Genomic DNA, 26,924 nt, shown 5'->3' with positions numbered 1-26,924 from the left:
TTATAAAAATAATGCTTACTTTTTGGTTTAAGAACAAACAGATCAATGGAACAAACTAGTGAGTTTAGATCTACATGTCTACACATATATTCAACTGATTTTCAACAAAGGCATCATGGCAAATGAGTGAAAAATAGAGGTTTGTTTTTCTTTTCAATACACAGTGCCAAAACAAGATACCTATCTGGGAAAAATAGACCTTAAAATGAATCTGAAACTGAGTCTGAAAATAAAGATATATATATACACTTAAAATGATATATTCACAACACTGGAGTTTATTAATTAAGAATTCTTAGAGACCAATTAAAACCACTGAAAGAAAAGGAGAAGAAAGGAATTTTCTTGATCTGAGTAGTTGTTACCAAAGTGTATTCAGTGGTGAAAAAACAATGGAGCCATTCACCTAAGATCTGTACATATCACTCTATACAAATTATACCTCAATTAATAGAATCTTAAGGTTTAAAAAAAAGTTGACTCGGATGAGAATAACAAAAGACTGATTGCACAAAGCTTCTTGGTTCATGTTTTTTGAAACTAGGATCCTTACCTAATATATGTTCTAACTTGTTTGCAACCAAACCAGGGGATGCTATGTACATTTGCTATGAACACAAATATTAGGGCAACAAGCCAAACAACGAAAATATTCTTCATGCTCACTTCCTCATAACTGAATTTTCAAAGACAACAGGAGAAAGTATGTGTGGGCACGCATGTGCCACATGAAACCTGACCTGCTAGACACACACCCTCTATTACCTAGTTCATCAAATACACACATCGCAAACTCTAATACTAATCGGCCTTTACTGAATGTTGAAATCTATGATGACTTAGAAGCAAAAAAAGAAACCAGATTTTTTAAAAGGGGTTCTTGTCTTGTTTTGAAAAAGTTCCGATTGTTTCAGAAATCATTACTTGAGGCACATGCTTCCTCACACAAGCCCTGCAACTCAGGTTGTCAATGGGCCAAGTCAATGTTACAAGAATCCAAAATGAATCCAACAGAAGAGTTTATGCAAAACCTTATCAGAAATAAATTTATATTTTGTTTCTTGTCTTTAAAAAAAAAAAAAAAACACAAAGTTGAGAACTCCTGTGTGCCAACAACCCATTTAAGTATCTATTCCCATCGCCTGCCACACTTCTTTCCTTCTTGAATTCCTTATTTTGGGGGCACTAGAGTATTTTTCAAGCACACCCAAGACACCATATGATTCGAACTGTAAGTACTTTAGTTACTCCTCTGCTTGGGCCACACTCAGATTTAAGCACACAGGAAAATGATCTTCCTAGTGAATGCCTTCATAGTTGAATGGCCAAAGAATTTTATGTGCCAGAAATACCTAATGTAGTTTGGATTCTTGGTCTGTAGATTTTTCATCAGAGTGGCTACGGATGCTTTGAACTGTGAGCCGGCTGTAGGAGGCCTTTTCAGGTTGATCTTGGCAGGGTTTCCTTCGGGAAACAAAGATTTGATGAGGGCGTGTCCGGCCTTCCACATGGCTTGGGACAGGTCCCGATAGAGAAGGTCATTGTTCTTGTCCACAAATCCTTCCACTTGGTACAGCACCTATGAGCAGCACATGGGACTCAGTAGCTGATACACTGCACACCAGAACATCAAACAGCTGTTAAAAATATCCTGAGACTATCTATACTGCAGCCTCTTCTTTCTCCATCAAAAAACCCTCAACACGTTAGTCACACTCTAATACCAAATTAGCCTCCAAGTTTAAATTCCATCTGTCTAAATCACAGAGGAGTTCAAAATAAATTCTATTACCCTTCAGGATTTGCAAGAATAAACTTCAAAAATGTTATCATAACATTTTCAAAGGATTTTAGGGATTTTTTTGGTATTCAATCATATTTTTGAGGTTTTACTTATATTTTTTAGTTTACATGTGCCAATTCGAGTATGTTTAAAAGGAGACAGGGGAAAACACAGATAACACTGATATTTTTATAGACATCCTACACTGGCAGGGAAATTGACCAGAAAAGTATTTTTTAATAACATGGGCTAGTAAAAAAAAAAGTGAAGTAACAAGTTCCAACATTTTGAAATTAAAGGTAATTTAGATACAATATACTTCATATTTGGGATTCCCTGGTGGCTCACTGGTAGAGAATCTGCCTGCCAATGCAGGAGACTCTAGTTCAAGCCCTGGGTCAGGAAGATCTCCTGGAGAAAGAAATGGCAACCCACTCCAGTATTCTTGCCTGGAAAATTCCATGGACAGAGGAGGCTGGTGGGCTACAATCCATGAGGTCACGAAAGAGTCAGACCATGACTTAGTAACTAAACAACAACAAAACAACTTCGTACAAAATACAAAATCAGATTTTGTTTCCCCTTTGATGTCTGCAAGCTTATTTATAATTACTGTAGGGACTTCCCTAGCAGTCTAATGGTTAAGACTCTGCCTTCCGATGCTGGGGGTGTGGGTTAGTTCCCCTGTTAGGGAGCTATGCCTTGCAGCCAAAACCCCAGAACATGAAGCAGAAGCAGTACTATAAAATGGTCCACATCAAAAAAATAAATAAAATTTAAAAAATTAAAACCTTACTGTATGTCTTTAGTGACTGCTCATTTTTACTGGCAAATTTTTTATACGTGTCAAATAGATCTTTTTTATAGGCTAGCTCTGAGCCTGAAAATAATAAAATTTATTTTTTAATATATACTTGAACTCTTTGATTAGGTCCTCTGGCTTTCCTTCAGATCTCAGTACTAGTAAGATTTTTCTCAGTATGGTCCAGATTCTATGCCCACGGAACATTCATGGATTCCATGCCCCCTCAGCAACTCCATTTATCCTCCAGAGCTGATGCTGGTCAGAATGCCATCTCTGAGGCAAGGTGTCTGCTCTCCAGGGAGTAACTGTGACCTCCCTGGGGTCCCGGGCTCCCACACCTTGCCAGCATAGTGCTGGATCCTGAAGCAGCTGTGAGGAAGGGAAGTGTCATTGAGGAACCGGGAGCACTTGCTCATCCTGCTCTCAAAATGCTGGTGGGTAGCGCAGACTTGGTTCAGCTTTTCCAAGAAGGTCTCATCCGTGACCGTGCCCGGCCTAAGGCACTCTTCATCCAGCATGGCCAGGATCCCGTTTGTGTTCTAGGAGAAAGGAAATAAAAAGGTTTCCTTCCTTCCTCACTGTATTGTTTTCATAATTATTCCTAATTATGCTGTTAAACACAATCAACTTAGTCACAAGAAAAATTCTGTTTTGTTACAACAAAAAGTGGAGAATCAAAACAAATAACAAAGAAAAACACAGGAATCAACCCCTTCCAGGGTGTCCCAGGTGTGCTGGAGGAGGGGGCAGGAGTGTCTTAATGAGGCTCCCCCCACTTACCCCGTCCATGGTGCCTCCCCCACAGAACAGGACGTAGGAGTCACCTCAGCCACCTCAGCAGGCTGATGACTGAAACTTATGTACTTTAGAAAAAGGCAACTTATACCGCAAAGACCAAAAAACAAATCTGAAAGTCAGGAACTAGTGTGACACTACTATCTGTATAACATGCAGTCATAAATCATAGAGCACTGTCTTCTAAGGCCATTATTTAATTCGTAGCTTGAGAAGGAAATTGGTTTCAGATGTTTCCAAATTGCTCACGTGTTCAAAATAGTTTATTTTCTCTGGGAAAAAAAGTGATGTGATTGGGATGCTGTTTTTAATGATCAATGCAATCAAGCTATATTTTAAGAATCATCTGTTTAGAATAAAATTCTCCTTTCATATTAAATTTCGAAATGGATGTTAAACATGAGCTGAGAATTTGCTTGCTGAGTATTCAGACCCTGTGATCATATTTATCCCAAGAGCTGTCAGCCCAACTAAACCCAATAAAAAATCAGGAAACTTCTACTTTGCTAAATAAAGGCTGTTGTTCCTTCGATTGCCCCTACGGGCCCACACATCTCCATTCCACGGAGAACAATCTGACCATCAGCCCCACCCACTTCCACTAGGGCAAAGTCTCATGGTTCTCCTTTTCTCTTTACAAGGCCGTGACATCCTCTGACCAGCACTTAAACATTCCACACACAAAATCTGTGGGAAGTGTGGACTCTCAGGAATCAAATGTGTTCATAACATCCCCAGAATAAACATTATTGTTAGCTGTTGCTGAAAGGAAACATTTCCTTTATGTATCCAGGCTCCTACGAGGACATGAGTTTCTTTAATCACATATGCAAGGGGATTTGGGGCTGAGATAATTTAGCTATATTAGGTGTATTACCATTGTTCCTTTTTTACCCCCCTCCCTTCTGAAGGGAAACAATTAAGTGCAATGTTATATTTATGAAGAAAAAAGTATTAGTCACAACTTCTGAAAGTTAAAATTCCCTCAGCAAATTTCTTCGGTCACAAAACTTACCAGAAAAACTTTTCAGGAAATCGATTGATTTTCTAAATTTTAGGCTACAGTTTTAAATTGCTTAGGCGGAATAGCACTGTTCACAATCCAAAACTGTCCAAATTTTTCAAAACAAGGTTTACTTTTTAATTGAAAAATAATAATGGCTCAGAATCTTTTTTTAATTCAATAATCAGAGGTGCAGCTTTCAAGAATATTGTTAATACTGAAGGAAAAGATACTGGCGAACTATATAATATTCAAAAACATCTTGTTAAAGATGAATAGCAAACGACTTATTGGACATTTAGAGCCTGTGATTCTATTGCTGAAACACAGCACTCATCTATGATGACAGCTAAATTTATGCACTGCTTCCGATTACTTTGTTATCAAGGTCAGGATCCTAAGCTTTTACACACCTTCCCGCAATCAATTCATTCACAATAAACTACAGAATATGATGTAAACACAAAAATCTTGGATTTGGAAAGGTTACTAAAAATGATGCAGGAACTTTTCACAGCTTAAGCCTTTCACATGCATAATTTGTCACCTGAAAAATCCCATGGCCTTCGGCCACCTGTGAAGTCATATACACTGTCCGTCACATCCTAAAGCAAGGCCGTGATCCATACCAGCCACCCCTGGGATCCTACATAATTCAGCTCCCGAGATGGTGCCTTTATCTTCCTTTACTTTAACTTGAACTGCATGGGGTTTTGTTGTTGTTTTTGTAAACTTTTTTCCAGTTTTAATGAGATATAACTGACATAATACTATGAAAGTTCAAGGTGTACAACATGTTCATTGATCCACAACAATATTGCTAGTTACCTCCTTCACATCATATAATTACCATTTCTTTTTCTGTGGTGAGAACATTTAAGATCTACTTCCTTAACCACAGGTATATATAATACAGCGTTGTTAACTCTATCACCATGCTGTACATCAGAGCCCAGAACTCATTCATCTTACAACTAGAAGTCTGTACACTTTGGCCTACATCTCCCTATTTCCCCTAAACGTTAGCCCTTGGCAATCACTATTCATTTTATTCTGTTTCTGAGTTTTTTGTTTTTAACTTAGAGTCTACGTACAAGTGATATCATACAGTACTTGTCTTTCTCTGACTTCATTCACTTAACATAATGCCCTCAAAGTCCATCCTTACTGTCACAAATGGCAGGATTTCCTTCTTTCTCAAGACTGAACAATATTCCATTGTATATGTGCACCACATCTTCTTTACCCATTCATCTGTGGACGGACCCTTAGGTGGTTTCCCGAATCTTGGCTATTGTGAATAAAGCTGCAGTGAATACGGGAGGAAGATACTTCTTTGAGATCCTGATTCTGGGGTTTTTTTTGGATATATACACCCAGAAGTGAGATTGCTGGGTCACATAGTAGTGCTATTTTTAATTTCTTGAGGAACTTCTATATTGTTTTCTTATCTTTTTTTCCCTCTCTCTACACTGTTTTCTATAGCGGTTGCATCAATTTACATTCCCACCATCAGTACACAAGGATTACTATTTCACCACATCCTCACCAACAATTATCTTTTTGATAATAACCACTGAATAGTATGTTAAGAGGTCACTAGAATTTTAGGAACGGCATAATTTAATTGGGCAAACATCTTTTTTATTGAGTTTCCTATGATCAGGACTCTTATTTCCAGGAGCTGTGGATTGGACCTGGGATCCCAGCACATAAGGTAGAACAGTATTATGTAAAGGCATAGCATCTGAGTGTCAAGAACGCTCAGATTTCACATTTCAAAAGGTTGACTATACATCTCTTGCTCACCAATGGAAGACCATGCCTGCAGGACTTGCACCTGAACAAGCACTCATCCTGTACTAGATGAGCGAATGAATGAATGCAGGGCTCTCAAAATACAGACTTAAGGGAATCAGGACATCAGAATCATCTATCAGCAATAGGACGAGCATGGGGGAGTACTGGCTAAGTATCAAAATGTCTAGCAGTCTATGTATGTGTTTAAGAACTGTGTGTAATTTCTTAAGCTTGTGATAAAAGTCTCCACAGAACTCTGTATTTCTCTAACATGTTCAAATACTGGAAATACCAAAGCTTAACATTGAAGGCAGTCAGATCATTCGTAACTAGTAAATTATACTACCAAGAATTTGTTAGAAAACTGTCCTTAATACTCACATTTTCTATTAGGTCACAAATGATAGCATTATTGAAGTACTCAATGTGAGTCCATTCTATGCCCTGAAAAAGAAAAAACAGAACATAATCAAATCCCATATAATGATGCTACAACACTACTATCTATAATACAAGACTTTGCCCATCTTACTATCTTCCACTTCCTCTCTGAAAATTTCCTTTATAAAAGTCAGTGTGGCAAATGTCATCTTCTGGTTTCCAAAACTCTGGTAATGCAGCAGTCTAGCACAGACACAATGGCACCCCACTCCAGTACTCTTGCCTGGAAAATCCCTTGGACAGAGGAGCCTGGTAGGCTGCAGTCCATGGGTCGCAAAGAGTTGGACACGACTGAGCGACTTCACTTTCACTTTTCACTTTCATGCACTGGAGAAGCAAATGGCAACCCACTCCCGTGTTCTTGCCTGGAGAATCCCAGGAACGGGGGAGCCTGGTGGGCTGCCGTCTCTGGGGTCGCACAGAGTCGGACACGACTGAAGCGACTTAGCAGCAGCCGCAGAGATACAATTCGATTGAAATAAATGCCCTTGACCTGGGCTGAGACGGCCTCCCCTTCCAGACTCCCATCTGTGGCAATTTCCCATGCACTTTGCTGGCTCTGGGCCATTTACTCACCAGGCCCTCGGGTCAATATTACTTTGTATATATTTACAGTGTTTATAAGAAAATAAGTCAGATCTTGAATCCAAGAATCTAAGGCCTAGATTTTTCTGTTCTTAATTTGTAATCACAAGGAAGAAATTCATTTTAGAGTCAACCCCATGTTTAGGGCCATTAACTATTTCAAATGTAAAAATAGAACACTGCTGAGAAAAGTATTTTCAACAGAAAGAAAAAATGAAAACCTAGGCACTGGTTCTAATGCTAGCTACAAAGCCAAAGCTGGGAGGCCAAATGTAAACATTCTGTATCTGCGTACACTTTGTCCATAAGTGTAAACATTTATTTTTCCTCTAAGGGGAAGAGAGCTAATTCATACTGCAAGGAAAGGATCTTCCTATATACTCTTAGAACTGGCTTAGACAATCTGTACAAACTGTTTTAAGTTACAGATCAAAGTTTGGGTATTCATTTTAGGATGAGAAGACAGGAAGAGAATGAATCTGGCTTTTAGGATGTTTATGTTAAAAAAGGTGTCATTCAAGTATAAAATGTTTCTAAAGCATGATATTAATTCCAAATGGTAAATAAAATATTTACGATTTAGTTTTTCAGTAGATGAGTTATTTTACTAAGTCTCTGGGGATAATATTCACATTAGAAAAATCTATACTGAGAGGCCATAAAAAGAGGATTCTGTGTCTTTAATGACTTAAAATGACACTACAGAAAAATGAAGAAAAATAGGTAACATTACTAAAATATTAAAGCAATAAATGAAAGGGAAACAAAATATAATGCAATACAGATACAATAAAATTTCTCTTTTTGTCTAAAATAAATACATTTATACATAGAAAACTGTTGGCTATTTTTTAAAAAATCAAAGGGTGAAAACCAAGTATGTGTTTTAAAATTAAGGATGAATGTACTCTGTAAATATTACTTGATTATTTTCCAACTACATCTAAATGAGATAATAACATCCACAGCACTAGCATTAATACCTGCTTTTTATTAAAAATTTTAGAAAATCAATGCTTTTAAAGAGTGAACAAAGTCTTAAAATATTTTCAAATTTATATACAAGACTTTTTTGGTGTACTATTCTCTTAAATTTGGGCAAATGCGTAGCGTCAGGTAACCACCACCACCACAACCAGCCTCCAAATTTCCCCCAAGCTGCCCCTCTGTAGTCACACACCTATCCCCTGGCCACTACTGACTATTATGTCTCTATCACTGGTGCCTCGACAGCTCTGACTTCTCTAGAATGACATACAAACAGGCTCATACATATGTAGCCTTTGAATCTGGCATTTTTCATTTAGCAAAATGCATCTGAGGCTCCTTCATGCTGTTGTGTATCAAGTTTGTTCCTTCTTATTGCTGAATACTAGGGCCGTGTACAGATGTACCACTGTTTTTCTGTTCAATCATCTCAGACTAGTTTCTTAACAGGGTACTATTTTATTTCATTGCACTGGAATCCTGTAAGACTCAAGTCCATCAACTGATGTCCACTGAGCACCTACTATGTGCTGAGCACTGTCCTGCACCCACAGCAAAGAAGTTCCCAGTCAGCTTAGATGTCATAACAAATAGGCTTTAAAAAGGTACTTGATACATCTGAATGTAAGGTCATGTCTGAATAGTCTTCTGAAACCAGAATTTGTATTATGAATTAAAAAAAGGAATACTTGAAAACTTTTTTCAACATTACCTCCCGTATATACTCCTCTTGCTCTTCTTTAAGAGTCAGCTCAATGAAGATTTGTTGCAGCTTTTCATTACAGTAGTTGATAATGAACTGCTCAAAGCTGTTGTCCTGTGTGGAGAAAAATGAAGACAGCCTTATAAAGCATGCCAGCAGCGCTCCGACGACAATGCAACTCTTAACATCTCACTCCATGAGAAACGTCACACACTGTCCTGCGGACCTAACCGCGGCCCAGCACACAACTCCCGGACAGATGCTGGCACACTGTAGGCACACGAGTCAAGTGAATGAATGAAGGATACACAAGTTATGCAGTTTATAGAGAATGAAGAATTTTAGTTGACAAATAAGCAGCCCACACATGGTAAAAATGAAAAGTAAATACATTCCCCACAGAAGATCATCAAAGAAACAGTGAGACTCTTCATCTTGGTCATCCAAGTTCTCAGTCTTCCATTCTCAGGTGAAACTCTGGAGCTCAAGAAATTCTTTCTTTCTGAAAGAGCTCTTACTCCCCCACCCAGGGTCATATCCCTTATTCTGACTCTTACATACCAGTACTTGTGAAAAATCATGTTATGTGTATATAAGCATGTACATGTGTATTCACACCTTTGATTAGTTTCATACTAATTGGTCTCATTAGATTTTACATTTCAAAAGGGTTGACTATACATCTCTTACTCACCAATGGAAGCCCATGCCTGCAGCAACTTGCACCTGAGCAAGCACTCATCATGTACTGGATGAGTGAATGAATGAATGGAGGGCTCACAAAATACTTAAGGGAATCAGTACATCAAAATCATCTCCTAGCTAGAAACAGTCTCCTCTCAGAAGGGTCACAAGTGTATCACTTTTATGATTCTCAGAAGGGTCACAAGTGTATCACTTTTATGATTCTCAGCAGTTTCTTCTTCACAGCAGAGTTATTGCCTAGAAAGATCCATCCTTAAACCATTTCTGAACAATCTGCAGCTCTTAATGTATTGCTGTACATACAGAGGGCACAAAATGCATGTCTGTTGGATGAAAACACCAAGAACCACACCATTCAGAAAGAAGCATCTCTGGGAAATAAAACTTGTGATTTTCACTCTCTCCCCCTCTTTGCACAGAGAGGACACAGTGGCAGTGAGTGAGAGATGGTGACCACACCACTGACTCTTCTCCCACTGTGGTAGACAGTCCTGGCCTTGAGGCTAAGAGGGGCCGCCTGTGACGACAGAACTGAAGCTCAACACTCTGTGAATATTGAGCAGCTGCCTTCAGATCTCTCCAGAAATGATGAAATCAAAAGTCATAGGTTTTTGAAAGTTGATCTTTCAAAATGAAATTTAGTTCAACCAGGACAAATTGTAAAACGATACCTGGGAGGGAGCACCTAACCACATACTGTCCTCGAGGTTGGCTAAGGATCTCTAATCACTAGTAAACTAATTAATCCAGGGAAATTTTAAACTCTAAACCATAAACTACACATAAAATATATTATCACTGATTAATCTTTTAGTGTTAAATGTTGAAGATAAAAGTTGTGTGTTTTTTTTTTTTAAATCCTGAAGTTTCTGATTTAAAAGGCACACAATTACCACCAGAACATTCAATCAATATAGTCCTGGACATGAAGGTCATTCCCCAGCACTCATTTTCATGAAAAGTTTTAAAAACCAAGTGCTCCAATTCTCAGAGCTTAATCAGTTTGACTAGCAGCTGATGTTGGTCTGATATATCAATAGATGCCTTATTATAATCAGTATAAAGCCATTTACGAGAAAGCCTGGCTTTCCTAGTTTGGTAAAATATATCTGTATACAGTGCTACTACCCCAAATTAACACTTGTACATAAAATTAAAATTTTAGAGATTTATAGGAGCAGATCTTTGCTTTTGTTTTTGTTTTTTTAATTCACGGAATGAATCCTTTCTGTTATTTAACAGGTTTGTACCCATGGAGCTATTTAAACAAAATTATGCTAAACTTTCAGATGGTAACTAATGAGAAGAAGGGAGGGGAGAACAACTGGTGTCCTTGATACAGTATGTGGGCAGCTGGAGGTATGCTTCTAGAACAGGACTACGAAATAAATACACACAAGCGAATTAGGAACCAAGGCAAAGCTTCACAATCACAATACAACCTAAGGTGTAAATCTGAGCTAAAGTAAACTTCCTCTCAATTTTTATAAATTCTTGTATGAACTTTTTGTAAGTTCTTCTACAATACACTTCATATCCACACACAGTTAATCAATGGCCATTTACTGCAAAAACTTCACACAGTTGGAGAAGCTATTAACACAGGCACATGCAACACCCCAGCACTGCACACAGGTCATACTTACTGCATTCTGGTGCACAAAGGGACAGATTACACAAAATGCAGTCAGTTCTCAATCTGCAATGAACTTCTAAAAGTAAACACTGATGGATATTATTTATTGGTACATATGAAAGATTTTTTCATCCAGGGTATATTTCTGATTGGCACAAAACTTGAGATCAAAACACGTGTCCCATCAACAGGATCACAATACCTACCCTACATGTGGTATTCTGAATTGGAGTTCTGCTAGGTGAGAGCTACTCAGGATAAAAACCGTTTGCCTGAAATAATATGTCATATATCCTGCTTGAAGTCCTAAGGCTTCAGAATGTAGTACTTCTAATACTAAATTATCAGCAAAAATAAAATGTGTCTGACATATTCACTCAAAGACTTGGGGACAAAGTCAGCAAGTCACCAAGAGGAGAGGTTCATAGAGATCCAGGGCACCCCTCCCCTTTCCCACCACAGCGACCCCTTCCTGTGGTGCACGTGTTGTGTCTTTTCAAATACAAACAAAAGGGACAGCAGAGTATTCTGTAAATAGCCTAAGAACAAAAACGACTCTGACCTCAACCTGCTGCTTACAGAACAAAACTCAAAATCAACAGCACAGTCAATAAGGCAGAAGCCAGCTTACTTCCAAGATAAACACCTTGCATTTGTTGCAAACCTACCTCACTGACCCCAAACATGCCATGAACTGTCAAAGAGTGATTCATTACTGCTGAAAATGAAGGCAATCATATTTCCCGTGATTAATGTTTCAGTTGTTGACAGTGTCCCAAATCATTACATGTAAGTTGCAAAACATTACAATTTGCAGAAAATTAAAGAACAGTCTGTTACTAGCTCATACAGGTGCAACTTGCACACACTCAGTTTCTTCATTTATATAAGCATTAAATATCACCAGGTTCTTCTGCTCCCCTTTATAAAAGTTTAAACTGGGTCAAGGAACTATCACACGAATATGTAGGTGCCAAAGCAGCTTGGAATTTGGATGTTTTTTGGCTTGTCCAGAACTGCGGGTGGCCAGCAATCCCTGAGCCGGTTCTCTCTTGTACTCGACAGTCCTGTGAATCAAATTCTCCAAAGGAGGAAGTAGGCAGGAGCACGTTCTCATGAATGACTCACCTCCTCTCCTTCCAGTTTTCTATCCATGCTCCGCTCATGGAATTTTTCTCCATTGTCTAAAGTAAATTCATCCCTAAAGACTGAAGGATAACACTAACACTCTTGGCACAAGAACATACTGAATTTTCCACTAGACAATCCCCTTAAATGAAGCTCAGAACCACCCTTACTCTTGTTGGACTGCTCTAGAAAACACAAGTAAACAGCAAAGTGTCTGAGTTCTATACCCTTCTACACTGTTTACAAAGTGCAGACTGGGGTAGTAAGTACTCATTGGATTTAGAGATATAAAATACACCAACATTTTAAAATCTAGGCCTTTTATTAAGAATTCTAGAGTTTGAGTCCAGCCTTTCAACATCAAAAAAACCCATAAATTCATATTCCCAAAATTCATAGCCAGTTTATACTCATGTCAACCATGAGCTTTCCACTTGTAGTGATTTTGAAAGATGAATCAAAAATATTGGCCTATTATCATATTTGTATATTCTCAGCAATAAAGAAGGCTAATGATGTCTTATACTCTTTATAAATAATAAACATTGAAAGGAAGATGTAAAATAAATGAGGTAGCTCCTTCAACTCCATCATTAGGATGGTGGGTGGGAAGAAGTCTGCAGATGAACTAACCTGCCTACCAATGCAGGAGACACAAGAGATGTGGGTTCGATCCCTGAGTCAGGAAGGTCCTCTGGAGGAGGGCATGGCAACCCACTCCAGTATTCTTGCCTGGAGAATCCCACAGACAAAGGAGCCTAGGGGGGCTATAGTCCATAGAGTTGCAGAGTCGGACACGACTGAAGCAACTTAGCATGCAGATAATGTACAAAACAGGGGGGGCAGTTCAAACTCAAAGATCATAACTTACTTCAGCAAAAAGCACTATTAATTACATATTTAATCGATATTTCCCATAGCTCAACACTTTCATCTGAGGTCAAAGTTTGGATGTAACAGGTTGGGTGGGGGTTCCCTATTTTACATACAATGGAGTCTTTTGCATAACAAATGAAATAGTACGTTTATCTAAAAGTTCTAAAACTTTGTTACAACACTGTTTTAGACATTGGGCTGTATTATTGCTTTAAAGTGTGTTGCTGGTCTTAGCAAAGGTTTACTCAGCGGAAAACACTTGGGCAGTCCCCATTTATAATGCTCTTCCTACAGGAAAATACAATGCACTTAACAATCCATTTTCAAAAATCACAATGTCAATAAGTGGGCCCCAGATCAAGAGGCACTTTTTTCCCCCCAGAAAATTAACTTTGTAAAAAAAAAAACAATCCTCAGAGTAGGAGAGAAACATTTAACATTAAAGATTCTCCTTTTCAAAAGACACTCACAAAACTGACTAATTGAAGTTATAGAAAACTTCCCTTTAAATATGTAACATTTTTCTTTCCAGTACCTACTCAAATATGGTCAATATTAGAAAAACAGCATTCTGGTTCTCTGAAATACTTTTTAAATACGTTTTGACTTAAAAAGTTATAGCAACAACACTGACAAACAAGCATATACATGTTATGAACTATATTAATTCTCAAAATTAATTAATGAAAATTAATTTTCATTCTAAAATCCACTTTCAATCATCTCCTTCCTCTTCAACTATAAGTTCTCCAGCATATAAAGGACAAAATTAAATACAAAAAGCTGGAACAAAAGATGTTCCCTGCAAGTAGAATCAATCTTCTTTTAAAAAATATTTTAGAAAACAAATCCTATAATCATTAGATGAACTTACCAGTTGGTCTCACACTGACATTTCCCCAAGTATTAGATTCTTTAATTTGAAACAATCATGGCACCTCGCCGATCACAGCCTTACTACATATGGCCACTTTCAATGAGGTTCTGAGAGCAAGATGAGTAAGAATGCCTGATTGCAAATAATAGCATTTGGCCTGTGCAAAACTAGCTCAGCCACGTGAGAGGTAAAATATTCAGTCACTGCTGTCCTGCTTTGGTCTATAGGACACTAACAAGAGTTCCCCAGTAAACCACCTGTCTACTCTATTAGATAAGTACTTAGAAAAGAGTTGAATCAATTTAGATTGCCTAGCATTGTTCTGAATTCAGTTTCACTTTTTTTAAAGAATAGCATTTGCTACTTTATGGAGATGCTATAAATATTCCTCAGAAATCTAAACGCATGTTTTCAGTTATAAGAATATCCAAGCTTAATTGTGAAGATTTGGAGTGTCTGGATTATAATTCTCTTCCTTTGCAAAACTGAATACGTTCTACCAGGATGTATAGCTAGATTTTTCTCCTCAATGAACTTTAATTCATTTCACCTTATTTTTGATATCAATGTTCCACTAATCTGTTTTCCAAACTGACATTAGATCACGTGTGGCCAGCAAGGCACAGCCATTCACCCAGCTGGGACTGGAATGTTTTGCAGTCAAACGCACGCGTCATCATCCCATGGTTTAATGCATCAGTTTCCCTCTTCCGTTTAGAGACAGACCAAAGTAAATGAAAGGTTTCCACCAGCTCAGCTGAAAAACATTCTCATGGGAACTGTCAGTAGGGTCAAGAGGCAGAATTAGAAACATTTAAAAAAATTCCTTCTAGTCCTGTACAATTTTTAAAGTGATGCCCAGGGCTTTCCAAAAGGCAGGACCTTAATTCCTGCAACCATTTTTCACTGAAGAAAAAAGAAAGAATTTTTTCTATATTCTATGAGTTTATTTTCACTTGAGTGTACAGTATCACTGAAATTTTCATTTTTGCACTGATGTGGATTCTGAATACCTCCTCTTAGGTCATACTCTGAGCCCTTGCACACGAGCGTATGGTACTTTTACATCCTCAATTATCTAGGTTCCTAGTGTTCAACCTGATGAGCTCTGACATTTCCACATGTTCCAGTGTTGCTGAGAATCCAGAAAAATGTATAATAGGATCTGGGGTATTTGTGTGAATACATTAAAAGAAAAAAAAAAAAAACTTTCTAATTCTGAATCAAAAAGCAGGTAAACGTATCTTAAAAGAGCCCAACCAAATCCCTCCTCTGCCTTTGCCCCAAATAAGTTTATTTATAAAAGAAATAATGCATAAATAGATTATTAAAAATCAAGATGCTTGAAAGATTAACTGAGAAGGTTTAGACAGGAAAATGGAGAGAACAATTAACTATAATGAAAAACAAATCTTAATTCTCTTAAGAAATGGTGGGCGGGAACCCTATTTACTGATTTACGGCATGGAGAAGGAAAATTAACTTCTAAAGATTTTATGGCCATCATAAGATTTGCTGTAGACATACGACTGGTTGGATCTGGTCTGTTTAAAAAGAGTAAAAGTATAACCGATTTGGTTTTAGGAACATTATATACACACAGATTAGGTTTAGGTTAAGATGAATTGTGTGTGAGGCAGGACATCTAGTGCAGAGGTCAAATGGCAAGGACACCATATAAGCTTGGAATTTACAGTTCACACTGAAGATTCCTGTTTATAAGAGCAACCTTGATGGCACATTGGAATTACCTGGGAGCTTGAAAATACTGCTGCTTGGACTCCATATCCAGAAGTTCTGATCTATTGGTCTGGGGTGCAGCCCGAATAGTTAAATTTTCCAAAGTTCCCCAGGTGAGTCCAACGTGTAGCTAAGTTTGAGAACTATTGAACTGGAGTCATGATAGAACATTGGGTTGGGTTCACCTTCCAGTAAGCTCTAATTAGCTGTGAGAACTTCAGAACTTTCTTCTGAAGGAAGGAAGACCATTTAGAAACATAATGCAGGCATTTTCAGAAAGTCTATAACTATAACAATGTTGAGGAAAATGGTGATAAAACTTGTAGAAGGAAAGCATGTTCGGAAAGGAAGGCTTGTAGAAAAACCTGAATTAACCATAAATGAAAAATATTCCTGGATTGCTAAAGGGTGTCTCACTCAGTGCTAAGTTACAGCAAGTTTCCACTTGGAACGTCTAAATTCTGTTATGATTAGGTCTGCTTGCTTGCTGTTCGCTGGTTTAGTCACTATATTGTGTCAGACTCTTTGTGTCCGCATGGATTGTAGCCCACCAGCCTCCTCTGTCCAAGTAATTTTCCAGGCAAGAATACTGGAGTGGGTTGCCATTTCCTTTTGCAGAGGATCTTCCCAACCAAGGGATCAAATCTGTGTCTCCTGCATTGGTAGGTGGATTCTTTACCACTGTGCCATCAGGGAAGCCGAATTAGGTCTATAATAAACACTTTAAAGAAGAAATCTAATTTCCTGATTAGAGCTTCCTACCAGAGAGAGGATGTGTCCTCAGCCAGCAACAGACTCTCCATCTTAGGACCAAGACCATAAGCTCCATTCAGGCAAGGAACATCTTTGCCTTGCTTACCACCAGCATTCTGGCTCATTGGAGGTACAGAATAAACCCTGGGGAAATGACTCGCTCACTTACACATGGTCAAACTGCTCATGAGGTTTAACTCAGAGGGGCAGGGCATGGCAGGTCTCTTTTCCCATGGCTAATTAGAGCTCACTGGAAGATGAAGCCAACCCAATGTTCTATCATGACTCCACTATCCTCTTTAAACAAATGTTCCATGTACTGTGACATGACACCAAACACTCGCCCATTGGCAAGGATCAATGATTTTTTTCTGCCAAAGCAAAAATAAAATTAATTTGATCTGAGAAATATCAATGAATGGATTTTTTTCCCTTAATTTTCTAGTGAGATCTCCACTTTTGCCCTGCACATGAAACCATCTAAATGAAGATAAGCAATGTGCTGGGTAAGAAACCTCTTTACCTGCCAAGGGTAAAGAATGACTTGACATTTAGTGCCCATCAAGTGACAGTAATGTGAGGTTTTGCTGGAAAGAAACTAATTTTAGCACCATGACTTCTGAGTCTACTCAGGCAATCCTTCTCATGCACAAATCCCAAATTCTTCCTCTTACCAAGGGACGGGGAGCTCTCCTTTTCAGAGTCTGCTAAAGGGACACCAATATAAGCAGACACTGTGCTGAAGCGCGGTCTTCGAGGGCAGCAGGAAGCACAAAAGTCCCTTGCACTCTTCTACCAGCACACAGATGAACCCTGGGAAGGCGCCCCACAATGCCCAGGGGCTTAGAATAATGACAAACATGCAGATATAGGGAGCATTTCGGACACTTAAAGCATTTGGGTTTTTTCTTTGTCTCCAGATACTGGGAACCATGTGAGTTTGGGGAGAAAAGTAAAGAAAAGCCCAGTAGAAGGCCTTTTTAAATTATTTATCAAAGAGGCCTAAGATTTAGGTCCTGAGTCTGACATATAGTAGCCACATAACCTTGGGATAGTTATTTGACCTTCAAAGCCCTGCTGCTGCTGCTTCTTTTATAAAAGGAGAAATAACAGCAGCCACTCCATGAGACTATTGTGGCAATTAAATCAGACAATGTATATAGCACTACAATTCTTGCATATAGGCAGTTCTTGATGATCATTTCCCTCTAGCTGTTAAATATGGAACATGATAAAGCAAGGAGAAGGCATGATCCCCAAAGTAAATGTTGTAAGAAAAAGGCGTTTACTAGAAAGGACTGGTTGAGCTGCAGGAAGCGAGCTGATGTCTTTTTTGTGACTCTGTGACACTGATACTTAGAACATGTAAATTCTTTGTGTGGTCACTCTGGGTAGGGCCTCGTTGTTTAAAGGAATTCACAAATTACTGGTGGGGAGAGTTAAGATCTACTTGTTATTTTTCCTGAACCAAACCAAAATACCAGTCCTAAAAGTAAGACTCCTTTAGGTCTCACTTTAAGCAAGAGTCCTTTAAGGATGCCTGCTGCTGCTAAGTCGCTTCAGTCGTGTCCGACTCTGTGCGACCCCATAGACGGTAGCCTCCCCTGTCCCTGGGATTCTCCAGGCAAGAACACTGGAGTGGGTTGCCATTTCCTTCTCCAGTGCATGAAAGTGAAAGGGAAGTCGTTTAGTCGTGTCCAACTCTTCGCGACCCCATGGACTGCAGCCTACCAGGCTCCTCCGCCCATGGGATTTTCCAGGCAAGAGTACTGGAATGGGGTGCCATTGCCTTCTCCTAACAGGTCCTTAAAACAGCTTCTTAATGCCAAAGTTAGCAAGGGGGTAAATAAGAAATTCCAACATGAGTCTATCATGTTTAAATATTTAACTTGCAATGAACATGGAGTCTTTTAAAAAAAGTTTCATTGTGAACTTTTAGCTGAAAATTTCTTTCAACCTGTGCAGCAGAACTCATAAGACTACAGTTGGATGAGACCTAGCTAAGATCCAACAAAGCACATAATGCAGACACTCTCTGCCTGAGTCCTACAGAGATGAAGTAACCAGCTCTGGCCAGGCCACAGCCAGCCTCTGGCTCTCCCATTTCTGGCTTTTTTTACGGCACCATCCTATCTGATTTTCAAGCAACCTACAAATGAACAAATATTAATAACTACAGACATAACGTCTATATACTTTGTTAGGAATTTCACAGTAAGAATTTTGAATTTGCAATTTCAAAAGTCAAGTACTAATACAAGAAAGTTTTTTTAAATAGCACAGTCTCCAAAATGCTGGATCTCAGCTCTTAACACACATACACACACACAACTGTTACATCTTTACAAGAGTTACTTGTAGATTAAGAGTCATATTAATTATATTAAATGTTTTCTATAGAACACAAGATTTAATCTCCAACTGTTTCACAAAATTAAGATAATAATAACAATAATAATAATAAGCAGCTCACCTCAAAAATTTCGAAGCCATAAATGTCCAAAACACCCATGACTTTCTTTCTCACTTTTGTTTGTGCCTTAAAAATAGTTTCAAATTGAAGGGTTAATTTAAGCATTACATATAACACTAAAAGCATAACAAGGACTATAGACGTAGATTACAAGTTAGTTGTGTCTCAGGTCTAGAAGAACAGAAGTTAGGTTTTTTTAAACACATGAAAGAGGAAAACCAGTTTATATTTGAAAAGTGTTTATTTGAAAACTCTAAACAAATTTAGTATTTAAAGTTTTTCCTAATTTCTTTTTCTTATATTTATATAAAGATTCCATTTGTATGGAATCTCCCCAAAATTTTAATAATAGATGATTTAAAGAAGGTATCATTATGCTTTCTTTATCAGTGCTATATTAGATGCTTAATTATAAAAAAAAGAGATCATAGGGTCTTTCAAAACCATCTAGTCCAATACTCTCATTTTCTTGAAGAATATATTATAGCTAGACTGACCCAGTGACCTCTTCAGCCAAGTGTGCATAACTAGTCACCAGATGAGTCACAACCAGGACCTAGGATGCTCTCTTTTGCAGTAACTCTGCAAATACCATGAGACTACTCACTGGTGAGATTTCTTATAACATGCATGCAAAACAAAGACAGAACTGCTGACAAATTCCAATCCTAAACAGGGAAATGCTTTTCAAGGAACAATCTCGGTAAGTGCTAATCAATTACCTGATTATAAAATTAAAATATCCTTAATGTTTATACTCTGCATACCACTTATTACAATTATTTATTTATCTGTATATAGAGATTCAGTACCTTAATGCTTTCATTGATTCGATTTACCAGCCATGAAAACAACCTGCTGTAGAGGTTTTTAGCCAGAGCATCACGGGCATAATAAGCCTATTAAAAAGAAAACGAAAAACTCAATACCCACAATTACCACAATGCTTAATTTCAATAAAATAATGAAGATATTTTTAAAAGATATTGAAAACTCTTTTATTTCAAATTTCTTTTCAGAGCATTTTTATTGTACTCTGGATGAACAGTCAAGCCATTAAAAAACCGGGGAAATTGCTTATACCCAGTTGTTATACTTTTTTGCATCCCAGGAAATTAACTTTAAACACTGCAAAGGCTTTCTCCACACGGATATTCATCTCAGTGTTATAGAACAGAGAAAAATCACAGGTAATTTAGATATCCAACAACAGAACCACAGTAAAATAAATAAATAAGTGCCTGGTAGAAGGGAAGTTACACAGTCATCACAGAATGATTGTTATAAAAATCAGATAATGAAATGAAAAATTCCTATTATGCTTTGTGATAATAAAACATACACATTTATTATAATAACAACTATTTTTTAAACTACTAGATGTAGGAAACTCAAAGGAAATACACTGAAAATGGTTTTGACTGATGAGATCTGTAGTTATTTTTCATCAATCAGTCTTTTGAGCATCTAAAAGAACTTTTGTAATAAGCAGTATAACAACATGTTGTTGGATAATACTTTGTATAATAAAAATAAAGTGCTTTCATTTCTTATCTGTTTGAAAGCTGTTCACAGCTACTTAACAAAGAATAGGTAGAAGACGTGGATGTTTCTCTGACCTTGATTTAGAATACAAAGGTTGGAGAAAGCTGGGTTTGGTCAGGAGGCCTAACAGACCCTAAACAAACATACTGGGTGCCAAGGGTATGCAGGAAGTAAGTACTAGTGATACATCTGATACCGTTGCTCTGGGGACAGGCCTGGAAATGGGCAGCAGCAGCCCAAGAAGAAACTGGCCTCAGGAAAGAAGAGGTTCTGTTGCTGTTTTTAAGACTAGACATATGTGTGTACTTCATTGTTTATAAACAGAAAGTTGGGCATTACAGTTAAAGTAAATCATTATATTTTTATTTTATAAAGAACACAAAACACTAGATTATGTGAAAATTCTTTCTCTACAATTCTTCTGAAATGAAGTGTGACAACTTTAATAACAGACTCACTCCATGATAATATACTACAGCTGGGAAGAGAGTACCTTTTCCCGTTATCTGATACTTCCACGCTAATCCCAAACCTGTCTCCCTAAGTCTCAGGCAGCTACTCCAATAAGGGTAGAAAATCCACCTAGACGTTGGTAAAAAAATAAAACCTGACTGTCCAATACTATACGGGAGGTGGGGGCTGGAGGGCAGAGGGAATAATTCCACAGAAGAAAATGTATATATAAAATGCTGGCACAAAGACAGAATGTTTAATTTAGAAGAACAGTCTTTCTCCAATACCCTTTCTTCTAGGTTTTGTTCTGTTTTTGTTTTTAAATAGATATTTTAAGTGCCTAGAACAATGCTTGGCACATAGTCTGCAGGTGTATTTTGAAGTGTCCTCATCCTCTTCTACAGCCTCATAAACCTAGATAATTCTTTCTTAATCCTTTCCCCTTTCTTCTTATAAGATCAAGTCATTTCCAAACACTACTTATTTATAAACAGACCCTATTTCATCATCACATCATCCAGCTCTCCTAACCGTATGCAATTTGCTATAAGCAAACCACTGTTTCAGTATGCAACTGAATGAATAGTGACAACTTATTCTGGTAAACTGCTTTATATTTTTTAAAGTGTAACCACTGACAATCTTAATCATCCTTGTTTCGTTCAAATACTTATTTAGAAGTCTCAAACTCAGATGTTTTCAGGGACTGCACAATAGAAATCAATGGGAAATAGTGGGGTCCAAGTGAGCTAGAGACTGCATTCCAGGTTAAAGGCACTCAACGTCAAAATTTTAAAAGCAAGCTAACATAAGAAAACAAATAAGCCAAAACTACGATTTCCTCAAATATTCATCAAATACAGTACACCTACTGAGCTGTACCTGGCCTCACAGATGTCAGTTTGCTACCTGTAGTTTTTTGGGTCTGATTGCTGCCACCTCATCTCCACAGTAACATCCTCTAAAGGAAGGTTTATTCCCATATAAGGATCATGAGTAAGGTGTGCAGAAATGAGGGAAGACACCAAGTGCACAGACTCGCCATCTCAGATTCTAAGCACAAATGACAGGACTGTTTCTGCAGCTGATGAAGCTCTTAGAGAAAAACCCCAGGAGGAATCTGCTTCCATGATGATGTCCAGTATCAGGCGTGACCCAGGACAGTAGGGTAAGTGGAGACACAGAGATGCATGGGCACGGGGCTCACCTTCCGGGAGCTTAGAGAGGAATATGGGAGGTCAAACAATCAAAGGGCAAGTTCCAAAGGAGTTTGCAGGAGAAAAATGAGCTCAGAGAAGAAAGAATCAAGGCCTTATGATCAAGGAAGGCTTCCTAGATGAGGTACAATTCAAGGACCAGCTAGACAGAAGAAGGAATTAGCAATGACATGGATAAGCAGGAGCAAAGGCCTCCGGTAGAAATAAGTACGGCATTTAGAGAACTATCAGGGAATAAACTGGGAGAAGTCATTTAGGATCAGATGACAGGGACTCTGGGAGCCAAGGCACAAGTATGTGGTAGAAGCTGAACAATAACTCTGTTTTGAGTTCCTGTTATTTCAATATTAGTCATTCCATCTGGGGAAAGATCTAAATGCCTTGGGGAAAATGAGGCATAGGGCAGTAAAGATGATAATGGGGCCCAAGAATTGAAGTTATGAGGAAAAGGTAATAAAACAAATCACATCTTGTAGGAATAAAAATCTTTTAGGCCATAAGACTGGTAGAAACAAACTCTCTGAATCCTGCAACAACAGCAACAAAACTAGAATAAGAAGCTGAATAATCTGAGATCTCAAGCCAATTCTTTTATGTCAATAGTTAGAAGAATGGGGGAAAGTTTTACCCAGTGATGCAAGGTGACTCAAGATTATACATGTAAGAGGCACCTGGGTCTGATTTCTCTACAGGATGATTAAAAAGCAAGAATAAAACACACACTAAAAAGACAAAAATACATCCATATATGAAATATTCCTAAAGGGCCTCTTAAACAGATGTTTTCTCATCGCATCACTATATCCTTCACCATCCCCAATCTATTGAAATATTCTCAAAATGGGACCTTGGGATGGACAGTGGCAGCAGCAGCAGCAGCAGCAGCAGCAACTGGGAATTTGTTAGAAATGCAAACTCTCCCATCCTACCTCAGACATACTGAACCAAACACGCCAGGGGGTATGACCTGCAAACCATGTCTAAGAAACCCTCCAGGTGATTCTCATGCACCCTCAAGTTCGAGAACCACTGCTGCACACAATCCACTCTGACATCATTTCTAGCCATGTAGCTCTGAATCCTCTTTACATATTTATAGCCTTAGGTTAAAGCATCTGCCTGCAATGCGTGAGATCCGGATTCGATCCCTGTGTTGGGAAGATCCCCTAGAGAAGGAAATGGCAAGCCACTCCAGTATTCTTGCCTGGAGAATCCCATGGACAGAGAAGCCTGGTGGGCTACAGTCCACGGGGTTGCAAAGAGTCGGACACGACTGAGCGACTTCACTTTCACTTCACTTTAACCAAGCCTGATCAACTCTTTTTTGCTATGTACTCCAAACCTGGCTCCTCTCACACTTTTCTTTTCAAAATATCATTTCGTCTATTCTTTATACATCTAAATCCTTCAAAGACTGGCTCAGAAACCATGTTCTCCAAAAATCCTCTTTAATCCCTTATGTCCCTACTAATGGTCTACACGGAGGCTTCTGCTGTGTGGGCTCAACCAATTTTTCTTGATGAGGCAAGTGACTCACCATCTGACTTTGAATGAGTGAGGTGGACAAGGACAGACATCATAGCAGTAGTAGTAACTTAGGAAGAAGGACACGTAGCAGTTATAGCTAGAAAAGGATTGTTACACCTCAAATTTACATAATTATAAATGTATAGTATTTTCATAGTCAAAACTGCTCACCTAAAATAAGAAATCAACGTTGAAAGAAAGCTAAAAGCATGTGTGTGTTTTGGGTTAGTAAGAAAGGCTAGCTCAGAGCAGTAGAGAGAAAGACTAAGCCCACTCAATGTTTTGCCGATGCTTAAGGCTACTTATAAGGAGGATGAAAATACAGCTAGACAGAACAGGCTTGAATGGGAAAAATCCTAAGTTAACCATTTAATTCTAGCCCATATCAACACTGACTGGTGGGAGAGTGTCTAAGCCATAGAACAAAGGATTTATACTGAAAAGGTCTATACAAGTTCCTACATATACAAGCATGCCGGAATACATCTGTTCATCCATCCTTGAACCAAAGGAGAGAAGACATAAGCAACTCAGACTTGTGTCTTAGAAGGACTCCACTGGCCTAAGTGTGGAGGGTGGAGGGGGAACAGTAAGAAAGGCAGGGAAGCCAATCTGGTCATTAAACCACAGCCAGCTCCCCCACTATCTTCTCCAAATCAATAATGGTGCTTGGGCCAAAAGTGTTGGGAGTCATCCTTGACTCTTCTGTGTCTTTCATCTCACATATACCAACGCATCAGCAAATCTCATTCCATCCCCTTTCAAAATATACTTCTCCTTCCACTGCCGCCATCTGGTTCAAAAGCCACCATCGACTCTGGGTTAGCATACAACTGTGTGCTCCCCTGAGCTATGAATGTGTATCCCCCTCCCCCAAATCCATATGTTGAAGCCCCAGTGTGATAGCATTTGGAAGTGGGGCCTTTAGAAGGCAATTAGACTTAGACGTGGTGGTGAGGTTGGAGTCCCCATAATGGGACCAGTACCCCTAAAAGCTGAAGCTCCAGTACTTTGGCCACCTCATGCGAAGAGCTGACTCATTGGAAAAGACTCTGATGCTGGGAGGGATTGGGGGCAGGAGGAGAAGGGGACGACCAAGGATGAGATGGCTGGATGGCATCACCGACTCGATGGACGTGAGTTTGAGTGGATTCCGGGAGTTGGTGATGGACAGGGAGGCCTGGCGTGCTGCGATTCACGGGGTCACAAGGAGTCGGACAAGACTGAGTGACTGAACTGACTGACTGAATGACCCTTAAAAGGGGTGAAGACACCAAAGCTCATTTGCTCACTCCTCCTCTCTGCCATGCGAGGACACAGTAGGTAGGCAGGTGTTGTACGTAAGGAAGAGGGCCCTCAGCACGAATTCGACTGTGTTGGCACTCTAATCTCAGCCTTCCAGCCTCAAGAACTGTGAAAAATAACTGTTTTTGTTTAAACAGAATACAGTATTCTGTTATAGCAGCCAAAGTGACTAAGACACCCTCTGTCCCTTATATTATGCTGTCTATACTGCAGCCAGATGACCCCTTACAAGGCAGATCATACCACCTGTGCTCACAATTCTCCAGCTATTTCTCAGCTCACTCAGCCCCTCTGCCCTGAACACCATGGGTCTCCTTTACTCTGCTCTATTTTCTTCTCTTTGTCCATTGCACTTAGCACCTGCTAGCTTGCTATATGAATTTTCTAGGTCTACTGCTTTGTCTGGCTCCTCCTGCCAAAATTTTAAGCTCCACAAAGGCAGGGATCTTTGTGTGTTTAGTTTACTCTGTACCCCTAGTGCCTAAAACAATGCCCAGAATATAATATGACAGGATAGTAGCCTGAAAACTAAAAATTTTGTTTCCACTTATACAAGATTCTGAAGACTTTTAAAAACTCCCTTCCAGACATTATGTTTCACCCACCTGAGCCACATTCAGTGTAGTTGAAACTTTCTCTTGCTTGGCCTCGACCGTTCGGAAGCTGAAAGCTCGCTCTAGAACTGACTGGTCAATGCCGGTCAGCTCGCAAATTTCTTTTAACTCTGTTGTAGGGGGAATGGTCACAAAGAGTTACTGCATATCTGCTGCTAATAATCAATCACTTTCAAGGCTTACAGTGTTCTTTCTAAATCATTTTCAAACCAATCAATGTAAAATATATAAATCAAAAGACTTCAGACTGAGCTGTAATTACATTTCTGCTCGGTTCACTAGAAAGTTTTTTAACTCAAAGCAAGTTTTACTTTCTACATTAAAAACTGGGCAGAAGTTCAAAGTCAGTTTTGCTCAACAGGGCCCATCCTCCACTGACTTACCGTTTTTATCTTTGATCTTGCTTTCATCTAAGCCATTCACTCGAGATTCAGGCTTGAACTCAATGTTCCCCAGCTTCAACACTGCAGCCACCACCTCCAACACAGACTCAGCTTCATGGTCCATGAAACCCACGATCTGCATGGCATTCTAGGGGAAAAAAAGCACGTGTTTTCTGTCTGCAGTTCTCTATTATTTAAAAAAAAAAATCATAAAACAGACTCGCCCCTGAAAAAAAATCAAAAAGACAAAGTGTCCCAGAGTAAACTTTCCAAAAGGCAAAACTAACATCATATGGAAAAATCTGAACGAGCTTTGTGGCCAACCTAATAATGAATGAACTGAATTAGCACCAATGCTGGGCTCTATCTTGCTCAGTGGTTTCAAGTTCGAATTCAAGGAACCCTGGGGTATTTCATAGGCTGTGGCAAAGAGGAAGATAGAGGGAGAGAAGAAGGTGGAGAGCTGAGCCCTGGGTTCCCACTCCAACTCCAATCACAGCAGGTGTGTGTGTGTGTGTGTATCTGTGTGTGTGTCTGTGTGTGTGTCTGTGTGTCTCTGTGTGTATCTGTGTCTGTGTGTGTGTGTGTGTGTGTCTGTGTGTGTGTGTGTGTGTTTTCATACTGGAGTTCTGCTGCTAGAAACAAAACCAAGCAAAAAATCTTATATAATCCCCTACAAAGAAACCTCCTCATTTATTTTACATGTGAGAAAAACTGTCATTTGCAAAGGTGAAGTACTCAATTCCAGGAACTATGGGTAATAAGGAACATTTGTCCAGTCATACATTTT

General features: G+C 38.9%; 1 protein-coding gene across 11 annotated transcripts in view; it reads right to left on the bottom strand.

Moving 5' to 3' along the window:
* MYO1B (myosin IB) overlaps positions 1-26,924 on the bottom strand; it is a 191,965-nt gene that overhangs the window by 30,224 nt on the left and 134,817 nt on the right. For all 11 annotated transcript variants that reach the window (XM_004004774.6, XM_012140860.5, XM_012140869.5 and 8 more), the window contains exons 10-17: positions 26,135-26,282; positions 25,743-25,861; positions 19,903-19,989; positions 19,091-19,156; positions 8,912-9,016; positions 6,568-6,630; positions 2,927-3,127; positions 1,353-1,579 (exon numbers count right to left, since the gene is read on the bottom strand). In XM_004004774.6, coding sequence (XP_004004823.1) covers positions 1,353-1,579; positions 2,927-3,127; positions 6,568-6,630; positions 8,912-9,016; positions 19,091-19,156; positions 19,903-19,989; positions 25,743-25,861; positions 26,135-26,282 — 1,016 coding nt within the window. The remainder of the gene's footprint in view (positions 1-1,352; positions 1,580-2,926; positions 3,128-6,567; positions 6,631-8,911; positions 9,017-19,090; positions 19,157-19,902; positions 19,990-25,742; positions 25,862-26,134; positions 26,283-26,924) is intronic.

Source organism: Ovis aries, chromosome 2, assembly GCF_016772045.2.
Source record: "Ovis aries strain OAR_USU_Benz2616 breed Rambouillet chromosome 2, ARS-UI_Ramb_v3.0, whole genome shotgun sequence".
Lineage (NCBI taxonomy): Eukaryota > Metazoa > Chordata > Mammalia > Artiodactyla > Bovidae > Ovis > Ovis aries.
This window is presented reverse-complemented; position numbering and strand designations above follow the sequence as displayed.